This window comes from Lottia gigantea (genome assembly GCF_000327385.1).
Source record: "Lottia gigantea unplaced genomic scaffold LOTGIsca_94, whole genome shotgun sequence".
NCBI lineage: Eukaryota > Metazoa > Mollusca > Gastropoda > Lottiidae > Lottia > Lottia gigantea.
The window spans coordinates 744,875-764,002 of NW_008711065.1; the positions used below are offsets into that span (position 1 = coordinate 744,875).

The 19,128-nt window shown below is 34.3% G+C and overlaps 3 protein-coding genes across 3 annotated transcripts in view; 2 read left to right on the forward strand and 1 right to left on the reverse strand.

Annotated features, from left to right (window-relative positions):
- The window catches only part of LOTGIDRAFT_134987 (hypothetical protein), a gene marked incomplete at both ends in the record, with an annotated part of 39,991 nt that extends 28,976 nt beyond the window's left edge, over positions 1-11,015 (forward strand). Inside the window, 6 exons of the mRNA XM_009068811.1 lie at positions 1,072-1,155; positions 2,052-2,107; positions 3,879-3,924; positions 5,463-5,519; positions 10,014-10,085; positions 10,854-11,015. Of these exons, the coding sequence (XP_009067059.1) occupies positions 1,072-1,155; positions 2,052-2,107; positions 3,879-3,924; positions 5,463-5,519; positions 10,014-10,085; positions 10,854-11,015 (477 nt within the window). The remainder of the gene's footprint in view (positions 1-1,071; positions 1,156-2,051; positions 2,108-3,878; positions 3,925-5,462; positions 5,520-10,013; positions 10,086-10,853) is intronic.
- A 4,859-nt stretch (positions 11,016-15,874) lies between these two features.
- Positions 15,875-16,945, forward strand: LOTGIDRAFT_170181 (hypothetical protein; the record flags this gene model as incomplete). The annotated part of the gene is made up of 2 exons (XM_009068812.1): positions 15,875-16,448; positions 16,497-16,945. The coding sequence occupies 2 exons, from the start codon at positions 15,875-15,877 to the stop codon at positions 16,943-16,945; spliced, it is 1,023 nt and encodes a 340-aa protein (XP_009067060.1).
- Positions 16,946-18,494: 1,549 nt separating this feature from the next.
- On the reverse strand, positions 18,495-19,013 carry LOTGIDRAFT_170182 (hypothetical protein; the record flags this gene model as incomplete). The annotated part of the gene is made up of 1 exon (XM_009068813.1): positions 18,495-19,013. One exon carries the CDS (start codon positions 19,011-19,013, stop codon positions 18,495-18,497), a length of 519 nt encoding a protein of 172 aa, XP_009067061.1.
- Positions 19,014-19,128: the final 115 nt, after the last annotated feature.

The window sequence follows — 19,128 nt, forward strand, 5'->3', positions numbered from 1 at the left end:
ATGGTTTATTTATTCCAAGTACTTAACAATATATGTTAATATTAACAAAAAGAGAAACAAATTCATCATAATTGCGTAATTTAGAAGTTGTCATTCTCTCCCACTACGTCTGTCATCTTTTCAACCAGTAATTATTTTATCTCCGATATTAAAATAGTATTGAAACCACGTCAGGTTATATTCCCTGGCGATTAGCCTACATCCTGATCTGAAGTTAAAAGGCAGCTTCGTCGAGACGGAATCCGGTTGAAAGTTTACAAGATTCACTATTTTAATATATTTGTCAAATTAAAAGACTTTTAGAATTGACTGAAGCTCATTTCATGGTTAAAAAATCCTAACCAGGGTCATCAAAAGGAAACAAAAAATATAAATTAGGAATTAGGAAAATGTCATTTTTACGGTATGTCGAAGTGGAGTCACCCGCAGAAGAAAAAACGAAACAAACTTTGCATGTTAATCATATTGGGTCTTATGGTTCTAACATATCGTACCAATCCTATATAGGAAGTAATGTAGAAATATTAAAACATAACGTTACAAAAAACATGTTGTTGTCTCACGCTATGCCATACATGCATATATAGACGTAATGTATGCACTTAAACCTTCGGAAATTGGCTTATTAACAAATGTTACCTGCCACGCCCACTTTCTGCTTTTTGTCTTATTGGAAGCCTGTTCCATCATCAACTACAAACATTTTCCGGTTTTTAACATTTTTATAGACATTAATAATTATTTATTTGTCTTTTTAATCAGCAAGAATTGGTATTTCTTGTCATAAAAATTATAATATTTCACATTTCACTTAGTAAACAACAGTATTCATTGGCAGCCTAACTTGGTGACAATCATCTGCAAGGCAGGATATGCTCACTCTATGTCATATCGGCATAACTGGAATCCTAACAGCTTCGATCTGTTCTATTTGATATAATCAAACATAGATATTGTTTTGTTACGTTTTAAATGGTATCTGGATGTTCACAAGTGTCCTATCTCGACTTTAGTAATGATAGTGATTGTGATTGTACAGCTATTAATTCCCTCTTATTTTGTATTTTTCAGTTATTTTTAAAGGACTTACTAAAGAATTGTAAAAAAGATATTGATGTGAGTGAAGAGAAGCTGATAGAATATGCTGATACTATGGTAGGATTTTAATATAATATTGATCTCAGTGTCAGTCGACCACATAATCCGGGAAAGGACAGCGCTAGGAGGTTTGGCCTATGATCAGCTGGTAGAAAGGCTTTAAGGTGTTATCTCCGTAAAGAAAATTGTATATTCTTTCTTTCTGCCTCAGCTACTCTGCCACTTATACATGTAGAGAAGTAGGACGTAAAACTCCATTCAATTCATTTCATTTTTTTCTTATTCATTTATATCTTTAAGAAGATCCACCGTGTTATATAACCAATGTTTTGCCTATTTCCATATATTATTCCAAACCTGGACATCCGCGATAAAATAAAACAGAACTTCTTGCCTTTCCTCGTCTTTCCTCGTCTTTCCTCGTCATTCATGCAAGCAGAAGAGACTGACATGTGTATAATTCCTTTCCATGTTGGTCTAGACACCTGATACCACTTTTAATTATGAAATACTTACTCACTAATAATTGATATACTTCCTCATGTGAATAGTTCATGAGCCGCAACCAATGTTTTGTCAATTCCGGTTTCGTTTTGCTGTTCGGATTGTTAGTATTTGGTTTATATATGCAAGCAATGAAACTGACATGTGTAAAACATGTGGAAGTCTCGGCTGGAGGAATATCAAAATCTATTTACACTGCAAAAGTTCACACAAAGAAGAATGTAAACTGTACTTGTTTTTGTCACAAAATCGATGGAATGATATTTGAAAAACACCATGTGATGAAAAACAGTGTCAAAAGATGTAAAATTTGTTTTTCTCGAATATCAATTAAGTTTTCAACAGAATAAAAAAACATTGGCGACATTAATCATTGTTTTTTCCACCAAAGAGAAGGAGACTTATTTTTAGTTTTAAAGGTTGAAATGTTTTCACTTTGTTTTTTTCAGTTACAACTTTTTGACCGAAACAAAGACGCCAAATTACAACTTAGTGAAATGGCCAAGTAAGTTATTAATATTAGATTCAATATCATATTCGATTTTAAAATGGCAACCCAGTTGTGTGCACCATCCTCTGATAACTAATAGGGCAGATGTCGGACGGTGTAGAGACAGAAAACATTGGACCTGTTAAATGGGTTTTTCCGCATCTCCGCAGGTGAGAGTTTTTTACACTCATTTAGATACCTCAGATCTGCAAAGCCCACATATATTTGAAAGATGAATATTTTTGTAGTTTAGTCATTTCCCCCCTGAACCATTCTTGTCGCGTTTCCGGTTCCATCAAAATTGTTTTTAACGAAAATGATCTCGCATCTGCGGAGCAAACAGTTCAAAGGGCCTATTTATTCTCAACTCTACTTCAGCCGACAACTGTCAAAATATCCATCAGAGGCTGGAATAGAGGCAGATGTTTCGGACTATGCTCAACCCTAATGAGACAAATCCGACCCTACCCCACGTAATATACAGAGGTGATATCGTCACGGTAAGGACCAGCCTCAAAGGGTCACATTTTATGGTAGTTGCTGCGGCACATTTAAGCAGATCATTTTTGGAGAATTTTCATCATGTCAATAGTCAAAATTTTGGAGTCTTTACAAAGTTGAACCAATAATGAATCTATCAAGACATTTCCAGATATTCTGGGGTGTCACCTAGCCCCACACAGTCAACTGGTAGGCTAAGGGTTACTTACGGAGTTGAACGAAGGTTTCAAACTGCTTCATTGGCATGGTCAACCTTTTTTTATACTATAATCTGACTGATGACTTCATCCTCCTCTTTTGCGAAAAGTTTCTATTATGGGAATTTTTACCAACGAATAGCACTACCAGCAGGACACGAGGGTTGGCGAAATTTTACTCTTCGCAGTTTTTGGAGTTGATCTAGTTTTTGACTTTCTTATCATTGTACATAGTAAAAGAATTGCCTATATATTAATCTACCTTTTTTGTTTTTATTTCCCATTGTTTTCATATATTTAAGCACTCTTAACATAGTCTGTTAGGAAAGGGCATTGGAAATACCAGACCTCATTATTGTACTCAATTTGATGTAGAGTATAATCTCTTATTCTTAGACCTGACATATATATAGCATTACCAAATAACTAGGTACGAGTAAATTATGTCAATCGCGTACGGGATAACAATCAAGCGGATGACAGTGGTTCGCCTACGAGTTAGCTATCAAGCGGATTACAGTGGTTCGCCTACGAGTTAGCTATCAAGCGGATTACAGTGGTTCGCCTACGAGTTAGCTATCAAGCGGATTACAGTGGTTTGCCTACGAGTTAGTTATCAAGCGGATGGCATTGTCTTGCCTACGAGTTAGCTATCAAGCGGATGACAGTGGCTCGCCTACGAGTTAGCTATCATTCCTTGTCTACGAGTTAGTCATCAAGCGGATTACAGTGGTTCGCCTATGAGTTAGCTATCAAACGGATGGCTTTGTCTTGCCTACGAGTTAGCTATCAAGCGGATGGCATTGTCTTGCCTACGAGTTAGCTATCAAGCGGATGACAATGGTTCGCCTACGAGTTAGCTATCACGCGGATGACAGTGTTTTGACTACGAGTTAGCTATCAGACGGATGGCAGTGTTTGTAGACAATTGCGTTCGCATACTAATACAGAAGATTATCCCTTTTTCCCACAATTAGAGACCACGAGTCTACACCATGGTGTGTTGGTCATCTTCCGCATCAACCACCTAAGGCCTACATCAATTAGACCGAACTCTTTCAATCATATATCAACTCTATATATTGCAGGCTGCTTCCAGTAAAAGAAAACTTCTTGTGTAGACCAGTGTTTAAGGTAAGTTAGAGCTTATTTATCCTGGACGTCTCTAGGTTCGGCATGGGTTCCGCATGGACAGGTTGAGATTAACGTTCTCATTATTATCCCTATCAGGTACAGAGCAACAGGCTGTCAAACCGTTTAAAGAATATTAATCTAATGTGATTTCTAAATATTTATAATATCTAAATTCATATTTTATTGGCCAATTAGTCACAATTCCTGTTTTTATAAAGCTGGTACACCCTTTAAATTAATGTCATTTCCGCGGACCTAGTCTGTTCTATACTAACTGTATTTTGCTATGTTATAATATATTATATTCTAGACCCACTCTGATTGTAATATACTATATAATAAACACATTAGTACCCTGTAGCTAATCTAATACCAGAAACAAACTTATTACCTCCAAATATTATTTCTAAATTAACCCCGTCGAATTCAATCTTGTCTATTTGTTAGAAACACAACATTAACCACCTCCATTACTTTACCAGTAAATATATAACTTAGTCCGAAACTCGTTCAGTCATAACTGGAACTCAGCTGAGATAGAAATATCAAATAAACAATCCATGAATTCCTTCCTTGATGTTTAATTATTAAAGCAGTAAAAACTGCAAGATGTTGAAGAACGCTTTTGAGATCATGCATGTCAACCAGCAGTCAATGGCCTATTGGTGTGCACACAAATTTTGTTTACATAATAGTAGATAAGGTTGGACGGAAATGGAGGCACTAAAAGGGGTTTTTGTGTCAATTTTTTTAAGTTGATGAAAATCCTTTCACATTTTAAAGTTTGTTGGTGTTTCTTGTAAAGTCAAGTCTATTAAAGGTGTCATCATCAACAAGCTTATCAACAAGTTTAGTATGTCAATTGTAGTGTCAAAAATAATATCAGATCCAGCAGAAAGTCACACTTGGTCCGATGTCCAAGAGAAAACCTCTTAGTCGGTTATGAAAGTATTGATTGTCTTGTGATCTGAATTATGTTTTGGGCTAACTATTGTTATGATATTAAGAGCTATTTCATTTAGAAAATGGAAATTGAGACAGGAAGATTGGAGGACTGTAATATCTTGGTCTTTCTCTAAGTAATATTTATAGAAAATGATTAGACTACTCTTCTCACGATGTTCTATTGACTTGTCAATTTCCATATATTTATTGTGTAAATTAAATAAATAATACCAGTAATAAAGAGGTCTGTATACTGTCTTCTCTAGCCAGATATTTTCTCTTATACCTAATGGCCTGATTACCATATCATTAAGTACCAAACGGTTGCTCCTAACGTCATTTCAAGTGTTCTTACTAATTACCGTAAATAGTCCAAATGGAATACAAACAACCACCCAATTTACAGTCCAAATGAAATAGTGTTTTACTTTGTAGAGCTACATCTTCACCTTGTCAAGCTATTACGAATAGCTACCTTTTGTATCATGGAAGCTGGTAAATACAGCGATTTGATTGGATTGTATACTACCAAACACAGCCAATCAGAGGCCGCGACAGAAAGTATGTTAAAATTGAGAAATTCCTTTTTTCAGAGTGGTAAACAGTTAACGTATGAAGATATCAACCGGGTATTCAAACTATACGATAGAGTAAGTATCATTTTATATTACCACCGGCAGCATTCTGGATATCCAACCATCGTCAGTAATGTTATATGGGCTACCTATATTTGGACAATGGCGTATCTAGGAAACATTAGTTGAGGGGACCGAGCAGTGAACACAGGAGGGAGTCGTATTCTATTCTTTCCCTATGTAAAATGATAAAAATTGGGGCCAGAGTCGGACTTTAACCTCTTGACAGCCAACCATTCATTCTCCACCACCTTTCCGCCACGTATTTGTATGGTATACCATGGAAGGTAAATACAATGGTTAACCTGGCCGCCTCTATGTATATTATTTCTTATCTGTAACCGGCCATGCATATTTATGGTGTAAAATCACCTAAGGAGCGAGACGTTATTAAAATTCGACTCTAATTGATTCTAATTTAATGGTCATTATCCGCCATATCAGACTCATAATGGTGCTCAATTATCATTTATATCTTAACAGCAGACAAAATATTACAGTGCTCTCAATCTCAAATACCAGCACAGTTTTTCAAAGTGACAAATCTGTCGGTGGATAAAATGTGAGATGAAAATCAGCTTAAAACACGGGGAATCAATTTTAATAAGATTATTGATAAAACATTGGATATAGACTATAGCAATAATTTAGTTTGATACAGTATAGGTTGAAAATAGAAGTCTTCAGCTTGTCTCATTATTAAGAGATCTACTGGCCTTGTTACATGTGCTTCAGTCTCTTTCTAATATACATAATTATTAAATACAATAATACAATATTTTCACTGTTAAAATAGTGCTCAATACATCAATTATAGAGCGATATAGAAATACCACTGTTAAAATAGTACTCAATACATCAATTGTAGAGTGATATAGAAATACCACTGTTAAAATAGTATTCAATACATCAATTGTAGAGTGATATAGAAATACCATTGTTAAAATAGTGCTCAATACATCAATTGTAGAGTGATATAGAAATACCACTGTTAAAATAGTACTCAATACATCAATTGTAGAGTGATATAGAAATACCACTGTTAAAATAGTACTCAATACATCAATTGTAGAGTGATATAGAAATACCACTGTTAAAATAGTACTCAATACATCAATTGTAGAGTGATATAGAAATACCACTGTTAAAATAGTACTCAATACATCAATTGTAGAGTGATATAGAAATACCACTGTTAAAATAGTACTCAATACATCAATTGTAGAGCAATATAGAAATGCCACTGTTAAAATAGTGCTCGATACATCAATTGTAGAGATATAGAAATACCATTGTTAAAATAGTGCTCAATACATCAATTGTAGAGCGATATAGAAATACCACTGTTAAAATAGTACTCAATACATCAATTGTAGAGTGATATAGAAATACCACTGTTAAAATAGTACTCAATACATCAATTGTAGAGTGATATAGAAATACCACTGTTAAAATAGTACTCAATACATCAATTGTAGAGTGATATAGAAATACCACTGTTAAGATAGTACTCAATACATCAATTGTAGAGTGATATAGAAATACCACTGTGAAAATAGTGCTCAATACATCAATTGTAGAGTGATATAGAAATACCACTGTTAAAATAGTACTCAATACATCAATTGTAGAGTGATATAGAAATACCACTGTTAAAATAGTACTCAATACTATCTGAAGATCGGTTGAAATTCTGAGTAACAAGATGTTTAAAAAGTTCTGTTTTAATATTTCTATTTATATTGAGACTTGTTATTGTTGAATAATATATATATATGTATGTATAAATCGTATTAAATGAAGGACTGTTATAATTTATCCTGATAAACAAATGCCGGTCGGCTTCAGGTAATTCAACAATGACAGGTCTCACAGTAGGGCAGACTGATAGAATTCTTTTATCTACACAAATTCAAAGGTATGAGACGTATTAATAAATGTAACATATAAACACAAAAGACACATACATAAGTCCCAAACATTAATCTAGAATCACAATCAAAACTCCTTGATTCATTTTTGAAAATAAATAATGGAGTAATTACTTAAATAGAAAAATTCAACAGACAGAATTTTTCTTTTTTTTTTTGAATTATCAGAGAAAACCTTTGAGAAAATACAATAATTTAGTCTCAAGTTAGACAATGATAAATTCGAATAATACACATCCAGTGGCAATGTCAAACAAATCGAGGAGTCTAATTTATTTTAGGGTATATTCGAGTATTCCCCATATTTATGCACATTCGTGCGTTCATGAACATATCTGACTGAAGTCACTCATGACTTGACATTCCTGCACCTACCGTTGTCGAGCAAGCGATATTTTACAGATCTGGCTAAAATTCTAAAATTAATCAAGAGCAGTCCACTTTATTTTGAGGGAGAATAAATAGTAATTGAAACTTTGAAACTCGGTCTAACGCAGGCCCATAGACAAACATACTTGATCGACAGGTATTATATTCAGAGGGACAATGGAGTGTGATGTTTATTTGCAATGATGATATTGGTCGACTTTTTTAGTGAGGGGTAGTCGGGGGTGATGGCAATCCACTTTTTTTTTATTAACGTTGTGTTCATGACTATCTAAACTACCTAGACAATAAAGTGAACTGTTCCGGAAATACTGTTATGTTTTCAATCTACCCGGTTGTTCAGAAATATACCTACATAAACCATGCAGCAATTATTTTTCTTCAGAACATTTTTGATTGCCTTTTTTTATATCAGAGACTGTAGATTTGAAAATGTTCAAAATATTGACAAAACCGACAAATTAGATGGAAATTATCTCGAATTTAATCGATTTAATGCCAGTCAGCATTTCTTCCGACAGAAATATCTTTTCTCGGAAAATATGTGTCCAATGACAAATGTCAACCTGCCAATAAAGTACAGTAAAACAACGTCTATGTATAAAACTGTCCATAATTTACAACTTGTATTTTCCTAAAATATCATGGATGTCTTTAAATATAATATTATTATAATAAAACACTAACTGACAAAAACTTCGTGTTACAGATACAGAAAGCTATGACCCACAGCCCTGATGTTAAATAATATCTCTTATTTTTACTGTTTTGTGTCGTCTATTTAGCTGCAATTTCACCTCGGCCTGTGTTTTTGTAATATCAATTATATATTGTTGTTACCGAACGGAGAGTACCCAAAGCTAACATTGTTTTCCTTTATTAAAATAATCAAATGTTGGTTATATTGTATTATTTAAAATGAAATAAAAGGAGTTTTACGTCCTACTTTGTGTTATTTGAAGCCACAATGTCTGGCTATATTTTAATAGTATAATATGATAGGAGTGTGTCATTCTTACTGCAGGAAACTGCCATTGTTCCAAACACAATTAAATTCAAAATGACAATGATAACTGTCTTGAAACCATATTAAATATTTCTATTGATATAGCCCAGACAGGAAGCCACTGATTCTAATATGTTAGCTTGTCAAACACGTAGCTCGACAACTCAATCCCTTAATGTATCCATAAAGGCATGACCATATATTCTACGGGGTCTCTGTCCACGATACCGTAATACAGTCAATGGTTATGATTGTCGTGTTGGAGGCTAGTGAACACAAAAATAAAACGATTGGACTTATATTGTTATACTCTCCTGTACCTAATTAAACCAATGAAGACATAAAGCCATGTAGTTTCCAACTGTCCAGGGGTTAGGTTTACTGCCCACCCCCCTCCCAGACGACTAGACACATTTTCCGGGAAGCCCCTCCGACCTCCATCACTGACAGCGAGAAACTGGGTTGAAAAATCCGAATGGTATTATCTCGACATACTTATATCTTCTTATTGAACCCTGAACCTTCCTGTTAGCGAGCAATCGTCTAACTCACGGAGCAATCGTCTAACTCACAGAGCAATCGTCTCACTCACAGAGCAATCGTCTCATTAACAGAGCAATCGTCTCACTCACAGAGCAATCGTCTCATTAACAGAGCAATCGTCTCACTCACAGAGCAATCGTCTCACTCACAGAGCAATCGTCTAACTCACGGAGCAATCGTCTCACTCACAGAGCAATCGTCTCATTCACAGATCAATCGTCTCACTCACAGAGCAATCGTCTCACTCACAGAGCAATCGTCTCACTCACAGAGAAATCGTTTCACTCACAGAGCAATCGTCTCACTCACAGAGCAATCGTCTCACTCACAGAGCAATCGTCTCACTCACAGAACAATCGTCTCACTCATAGAGCCATCGTGTAACTCATAGAGCAATCGTCTCACTCACAGAGCAATCGTCTCACTCATAGAGCAATCGTGTAACTCATAGAGCAATCGTCTCACTCATAGAGCAATCGTCTCACTCACAGAGCAATCGTCTCACTCACAGAGCAATCGTCTCACTCATAGAGCCATCGTGTAACTCATAGAGCAAACACGGCTCCCAAGCGAACACAGAAACTCTGTGGAAACTCTATAAAGTTATATAGACGTATGATAATGATATCTATTATGTTTCAGGATAACAACAATATGATAGAAAATGAAGAATTAACAGGATTTTTAAAAGATTTAATGGAACTTGTCCAAGAGGTAAGAGAATTAATTTATCTAAAAATTGTCGATTTTGATTGATATTATTGACTATTTCAAGCTTTGTAAATTCAACTTTCCACAAACAAAATTGTTGTTGTCAAATCAATAACCATTCATCTGACGAGTTATCTCAAGTCGAATTGAACAAATGGATTACACCTGTCTGAAAGGAAAGGTGGCTATTGAAGTCAAGGTAGAAGTACTAAGTTAGTAATAGCTTGATATTGTGAAGATGAGGATACAAGAATAGTGACTATTGCAGTCAAGGTATAAACACAGAGTAACTTGATTTTTCGATCTAGGTTAGAGCCAGGATGTTCCCAACAAGACATTCAACCAATAACCAATATTTAAAAACAATATTTCATAGTTTACTTTTATATGCAGCCTTGAAAAACATTGTAAACCTTATCTAATCAATAGTATTGGTCATCTTCATCTTATACCTTGACTGCAATGGCCCACTTTCTAGATTCACGGTCAGTAATTTTATTGGATGGTACGGCAGCGATTACAGCCAATCAGAGCTCTCGATTTCGTGCCTAATTAGTTTTCATAGTTTTTCGTCGAGGGCTCAGATAGACTATATTCGCTGGTATAGGATCCGATCAATTTGCTGCATTTCCAACTCTCCGTGAAACCAGAAAGTGGGTCATTGCAGTCAAGGTATAAGATGAAGACGTAATACCTTGACCATTGTAAAGATGGGGGTGTGCCTGACAAATGATTTGTCTATATATGTATCTAATATTGTTCTGATTTCAGGATTACGATGCCGAAGATATGGAGGAATTCAAAGAAATTTTACTAAAGAAATGTGATTTAAACCACGATGGTAAAATAGATCGAGACGAGCTCAGCATGGTTCTGATGTCTTTTAATACCAGGAATTCCACCCAGGAATGTCAGGACGAATTGGCAGAGTGATTCATCTGTTGTATAGACATTATAGGTTAACTCTTGTACATCCAATAGTTGTTTCCATTGTTGTCATCGTGTATACAGTCGTCTGATTATTTGCTTATTGCTTACCTAGCTTAACACAACAAAGCTCAATGTATGGGTCTCCTACAAATAACGTGAAAGTTTATAATGTAAAGAATCCTTGTAGAAGCCTAAATCGAACTATTTTACTAATTAAGACGATAATATTCTCGAAAACTTTACAAAAAGAAATCAATATTTTAAGAAGTACAGTAATCTGATCGGATGAAAATAAATTTGAATTAATAACAAAAAAATCACAGCAAGTTAAGATCTTGAGAAGGAGGACCCTGTTTAAGCAATATTATTAATATAAGGTTACTATTTCTTATCTTTGTTGTTTTCTGCTAAGTTTAGTCTACCATATAGATTTCAGATATCAGAAAACATCCAAGATACGAAGTTGTAAACTTAGTTTAATTAAGTGACTGTTTTAGAATGGACATGAACTTTAAGTTCTCAAGAATGGTCAATATGAGTATATATTCATCAGTGAACTTACCTGGTGTCATAAAGTTACAACAGAATCCCTGTAAAATCTAGAAAATTGGAAAATTCGTAAAACTAAGTAACTATTGAGAAACTATTAATCTTGATATTAAGCGTTTTTCAATAGTTAATTGTATATTTATAGATAATTACTAAGTTTTTTTGGATTTATCGGATTATATAAGGATCCTTTTATATTATTTATGACACCAGGTATATCTACTGATGAATATAATTTTATGCTCGTATTGGCCAAATTCCTTTAAGAGACTGTGATCATGTCAATAGTCATCTTGTAGATGTTCACTAGAATAAAAAGTTTTAAATAGATATTGTATGGTTCGCGCTGGCGTGTTCCATGCCGAAGTATATCTCGATAAGATGATAACGCCTACTTTCAGTTGTACAAGAGTTAACCTGTTTATTTTCATGAATTCAGTATAATCTCATTAACGTTGTTGTTTCGATATATTTTACTTCTAAAAGCCTTAAAACAGATTTGTTGGTGATTGTTTGCATTAAAAATCTATACGCTCAGCCATCGTAAACCAAAGAAAAATTCGTAATAATTATTAACATTATCATTGTATTATTTAAAGATATACTACCTCTTAGCATGAACATAAAATTGAAATATTTAAACTTGGTTAAAATGAATCTTTGTTCATCAGTGGACTTACCTTGTGTCATAACTCTACAACAGAATCCCTCTATAATCTAATAAATCCATAAAACTAAGTAATAATTCATTAAACTAAGTAATTTTGAAACATGCTCAGAACTGTGTTTCAGTAGTTATTTAGTTTAATAGATATATCTTCTTACATATTCTATTGTTTAGTCATGACACCTGGTAAGTTCAACTGATGAATATATACTCTTATTGACCAAGTTTGAGATTTTAAATTTTGTGTCCATTCTAAAAGGTAGTATCTTTCCAAGTTATAGCTTATTCTTATTTTTCTTATCACTAAAATTCAGATAAAAAGTAATCGCTTTGGCAGGTGCTAGTTTTTATAATGAAGAAGGCGGGGTTTTCGGAATTCTTGGTGAAACACTGAATGAAATGGAGATCCATTACAGACGGAGGTTCTCTTTCAAACCCCAAAAACCTTTGGTCTCCAAACACTGATATATGTAATATTCTATAACTCAACTTGCATCTAGATAATGTTTAACTTTCTAATTATGTGGTTTTCTTCCACATTAAAGGCTGCCATTTCGTATATATACATCTATTCTTGCCAATCAGCGTTTGTTTTAAAACTTGCTTTTATGATTTATCTCATCTCATGTTTTATTGTGTATCTCTTTCTTCAGTTATTGAATTTGGATGACAGTTTTCAACCTGATTAAAATACACACGTATTCTGTTCACACGTTTGTCGACATTTTTAATTTCAACGATTATTTTCATCTTAATAGTTTCAGAGCTTCAAAAAGTCTTTTTTTGTTTATCCAGACTGAACATACATTGATATTCAGGATTAGAATGGTTAAAACTCGTAATTATATGCGATAAGAACATAATGATATGATTAAGAATACATGATAATTCATTAAAAACACCAATTAATCAAATAAATTTAGTTTGCTTAATTTGACACTAAAACATAAGAAAATCCATCTTTAAAAACTAAAAACAAAAGAATAATTCTGGTACCGGACATTACAAGTCATAAATAAAACTTACGATGAGGGAATTGTTGTCCAAATTTCAATTCGGATTCTATTCTATTAATATCAACAACGACTTGCTTTAAATTCTTCCAACTTTTGTAAAATAATGTTTATCTTCTTCTTGGCACATTTTGCTATTTTTAGTATCAATCTATCTAGCTTTTAATATCAGCGGGGTTCAGAACAGGTTTTCTATACCATGTATGTTATTATATGGCACCGCTTCCTGGAATTTCAGGAACTAGAGATGTCGAGATGCTTCAAGTCACCTCGATATATATATATATAAAAGTTAGAGAACCTCTTTTGAATTCCTTTTATTTAGTGGAGATTGGTCTGCAACATTTCGTTTTGTCATATCACGAGAGGCTTTGTGATATTCTAGATATTAGCCGAACAAATCTAGCCCTATCCGTTCATCTCCATGGTGTGATAAACAGTCCTATCAATTCTTAGGGTGTGATAACCAGCCTTATCCGTTCTTAGGGTGTGATAAACAGCCCTATCCGTTCTTAGGGTGTGATAACCAGCCTTATCCGTTCTTAGGGTGTGATAAACAGCCCTATCCGTTGTTAGGGTGTTATAACCAGCCTTATCCGTTCTTAGGGTGTGATATACGGATGTGATATCGTTATGGTTAACGGGTAGGGCTAGATTTGTCTCGCTACCTGAATACATGTATTTTCTGTTATACACAAAATGATTTGTTACAGTAAAATATCAATTCTGCTTATGTTAGACTCTCTATTTTAATAAATTTGGAAAAAAGTGTTACTTTGTCTAAAGTAGTTATCAAGAAGGTGCAGGTCAGACCAGTAGTATATGTCTTTTCGGATATGACGCATTTCACTTCTGCGAATGCGCAGCTTTTTTAATGCATCATATCCGAAAAGACACAACTGCTAAAATGTATTATAACAGACTCCCCAAACTGTTAAAATGTATTATAACAGACTCCCCAAACTGTATTATAACAAACTCCCCCAAACTGCATTATAAATTACCCAAACCACAGACAAGAATCACTATAATAATACAGTAAAAAATAACCGCATTAAAAATGTCTTTAATTTTAAAACACGAACAAAAAAAATTCGAAGAAGACGGTTTCTTCTCTGCGCTAACATCTCTCATCCCCAAAGTGGCCAACTTTGTCTCAAACAACAAATCCCTCATTTTCTCAAAAGCGCAAGCTCTTGGATCTGTGGCAAAAGCAGGAGTAAATATAAGCGATGCAGTGAAAAAGCTGACGAACTTAATGAACTGCAACTAATAAGAGAACTAAGAAACAAGAGACTAGAACGACAAATCCTAGAAAAACAAGGAAAAGGGTTTAAAATCATTGGATAAAAATGGCAAGCAAAAATTACAGATTGGATCCAATCTTTCAATTGTATGATCCGATTCAATATTCGTTCAACAAGAAGAAAGGGGATTACGTAATCATCTCACCATCGGTAGGGACAAAGACAAAGACCCAAATAAACGACGGAGGAAGAGTTACCTTTGAAATTAATTCGTTGTCCAATTGGTTGCTGCTTTCCGATGCCCATTTCCGATGCGATTTCAAAATCAAAGACGCCACTCAGAATCGAATTCCACAAACCAACACGACTTTAGAAAACAACTTCTTTCCGTCTTTATTCAGCGAAATGGTTTTGGAAGCTGGTTCAAATCCGATAGAGACCATAAAACACCCCGGCGAGTTTGACACAATGTTGAAAACGGTTCTGTATCCCAAAAACTAAGGGTAGTTGCTAGAAACACACTGGAAAGAGTGACTCGCGGAGTAAATCACGGATTTGAAAAACGAGCGCTTCAATACAACAATGTCGTCGAGAACAACAGATGGGATAATTACGTAAATTGGAAGTTGTATCCTTTATTTGGTCTCTTGGAACACAGAAAGGTTTCCATAGGTTTACCGTATAAAATTCATTTGCAAAGAGAAATCAACGACAACAAGATATTCTTTGGTGAAAACAACTAAATTGGAAATAACGAATATCCAACTTTACATACCGGTAATCACTCCTTCCGTAGAAGTGGAAACGAGAATATTCAACTCTTTAACCAAAGACATCGAAATTGCTTTTCTTCGTCGTAACACGGTAGGTAGCATGACTTTAACGGGAGAATCCACCACGTGGCCAATTACCAACACCGTCAAACCAGCGAGATATCTAATGGTCGGTTTCAGAAACTTGCCAGGCTCTCAGACAAACAACAACAACATTTTCAGAGTGGCATTGAACCATACTCAAGATCCCATCACATCGCAAAGTTCAAGTCAGATTGAACAACGATAATTATCCCAATCAACCTTTGACAATTGATCCTTCCAAAAAAGATTACAACGAATTGTACAGAAACTATAAAAACATGTGCGAATTGTTTGGAAATACGCCTCAGTTTGAATACACAGATTTTTCACTCAATCATCCAATCTTTTGTTTTGATCTGTCAGCTCATCAAGAAGATCTTTTCAAAACAGGGGTAAACATAAATATTCATATTGAAAAAACACAAGGAGATGTGACCGGCTACTGTTTATTGCTGGAAGAAGCAAAACATTTGATTAAAATATCAGATAGAAGAATGATAAGAATTGAATAAAAAAACACCCTTTAAAAATGAAACCAGAAACTTTAGTTATGAAAATAATAGAAGCTATGGAAACGAATTCGCCGACTCTAATAACTTACAACGGTAAAAAAGTGCATATAACCCAAAAGATTATCGATAAATACAAACATTGCAAAGTCAGAGACGATATAGACTTGGAAAGAATTGATGAGAATTTAACTAAAAAAGGTGGATTTTTACCTTTCTTACCTTTAATCTTTGCTGGTTTAGCTGCAGCCGGTGCAACTGCTGGTGGAGCTGCTGGGATAGCCAAAGCTGTCAACGATAAGAAAGCTGAAGCCGCTGCAAACGCCGAAGCACGTAGACACAATTTGGCAATGGAAAGAGAAGCACGAGGAGTTTCGGGAGTAGGAGATATATTAGGGACGGTTAAAGAATTCGGACAAAGATTTGGCGAAGAAACCAAGAAAACCGTTAAAGAGGGATTAAGCAAATTAATAGATAAAATCGACACCGGAGAAATGAAGGTCAAATACAAGGACGACGCCATATTTTTTAAAAACATACGTTCGGGCGAGGGAATCTTCCTTTCAAAGTATAAAGGCAACGGGGTGATTTTTGGTTCGAAAATGTAATAAATAAAAATGGGCAAAAAATTTAATCATTCAGAAATATTTCCTAATAACCCAAAGCTCATGTGTATATGCGGTAGTTCCGGTTCTGGGAAAACTCATCTCACTTTTAACATGTTGACAACACCAAACCTTTTAGATTTCGATTCTCTGTATATCTACACAACAACACCAGAGCAATCGTATTATCAATTCCTCAAAGCTTTGGAATATTTACCAAAGAAAGACGTTCAAGACATATTTCAATATTACGAAGAAAACGAAGAAGAGGTGGAAATAAAAGATATCATAGAAAACTTCATTAAATCAAAGAATCCATCTTTCAATCCAACGGATATAAAAGTTTTTCTTACGAAAAATGTTAATGATCTAGACTTGTCTAATAAGGTTTGTAAAGCTCAATGGAGAAACCCAGATGATCATGGATATGTATTTGTAAATACTAGAAAACCTGCGGGAGAAAGAGTTATGATCGATATATGTTAATTTTATTTTTTTAAAGATGACGGATTGGAATAATTTTTTAATAAGAAATAGAGAATATATCAAAGCTAAGAATAAAATAAAGACCCAAGTTGAAAATAACAGATTACAACAACTCGGATTAACGGAAAATCTACAAACTCTATTTCAACCCATATTAAAATCTCAAGAGGATATTAAAAAGAAATTAGCTTTAGAACCCACGCCTCCTATAGAACACCCCAAAGCGATTGAATATAATGGTATTATAATTAAGACATTAGATGATATAAAACGTCTTTTTTCAAACCCTGACCCAGATTTACCAAAGAGCATTTCACCAATCGTTGATAATCAAGGTTTATTGTTTAATGGATTTAGAATAATATTTAGTCCAAATTCCCTTTTATTCAAAATCGACACAAAAGACTTTATATTTACATTAACGAGAGGGTTAATAGATTTAATGAATGGGGAGGATGTTGATATTGCCGATTACAAGGATTTAGTAGCATACTCAAAATTTCTACATGCAATAAGAAAGTCAGGACCCGAAACAAGAAGATTGAAAACAGTTGAAACATATTTAAATAAAGTTATTCCTGATGAAGAGAAATCAGATGATTATGCAGAAGATTATCCACCAATCATACAAGAAATAGACGAATTCGATGATATGGTGACATCTGGGCAAGGTATAACATTTTTATCCGACAACAATAATGAATTGCTTAATAGATTAGAAATAATATTAGCGGCCATGAAAGAAGGTCATCGATCGGACAGACAATACAACGAAGTCAATGGTATATTAAAACGGCTTTTGGAGAAAAAAATCATCACTAAAAAAGACTATATAAACGTCATTAAAAATGTCCAATAAAGAACAATTGTTCGTTATCACCTCGAATAAACCAGACATCAAATTGTCTCTAGACTACGAGTATGAACTCGATCGCAATAAACAGTACGAACTGGGATTAAAGTATTTCTCCGTTTACAATTCCATTAGAAACATCAACGAAAAAAACAATCAACTAAAAATATCGACGGATAACGGAGTTACGTTCAAAACCATAAGCTTACTACCTGGGAGCTACGAATACGTAGCCATCAACGATTACCTATCCGAATACGCAGGAAGCGTGAACGGCAAAAACAATATCGAATTCGAAGGTAATTTGAATCTGAACAAAATAAAACTGATCTTGAGAAATAACAGTCAAGTCGATTTCAACGTAGAAAATTCGTTGAATGCGTTACTAGGGTTCGATAAACGAATATACGCGCAATGGACATTGGCGCCGCACAAGGCCAACATCGAGAACGATATCGATGTGATCAACATTCACTGTAATTTGATCAACGGTGGATTTTTCAACAAGTACAAACGCCAAATCATATACAGCATACCGACTTTTACGGTGCCGATCGGATACAGAATTATAGAGAAACCGTTTCAAACGACCTATTTACCAGTCAATTCTTTCATGATCAAAGATATAAATCTGGAAGTTAAAGACGGTAAACACAGGTTCATAGACTTTGGCAACGAAGAAATTGTCATTCAACTTCATTTAAAACAATCTTCATTCTCTTCTTGAATAGTAAGATAATCGAAATCATCAAATTCATAGTTTTCATCAAAACTATACTCATCTTTGTCGTTGTAAGGATACATAATTCCTTCACTGTTTGGTGGTTTTCTTTTAACATTATTCATTATTTGTTTATCATTTGGAATAACTACTCCATTCGTGAAACTTTTTTCCCATGGTTTATTAAATTCGTTCGACACATCATGTCCGCTTGCTAACTGAACGTAATCTTCTACACTTATCTTATCATTAGAATAACCTTTAAACGTTTTCTTTTCTTTTAAAACACCATCAGAAGTCAAAACGATGTTGTATTTGACTTTTGGTGCTAAATATAAACCAAATATAATTCCACCGTCACCGTAATCGTTTTTACCTTTGCAATAGTCTTTTTCGGAGACCAAACCAGCTCTGTTTAGTTTTTTCCAATTTTTGGATGAAATGTACAAACTATCGGTGTCGGTATAGTATATTTCGNGGTTTATAAAATCCATTTATGACGTGAATGAAATTGTTCATTATTTTTTTTACTGTGAGATAAAACGAATGATCCCAAATGACTAGGTGTTAGTCGTGTAGATTTACTGTCTTCGGTAGTAATCTCTTTTT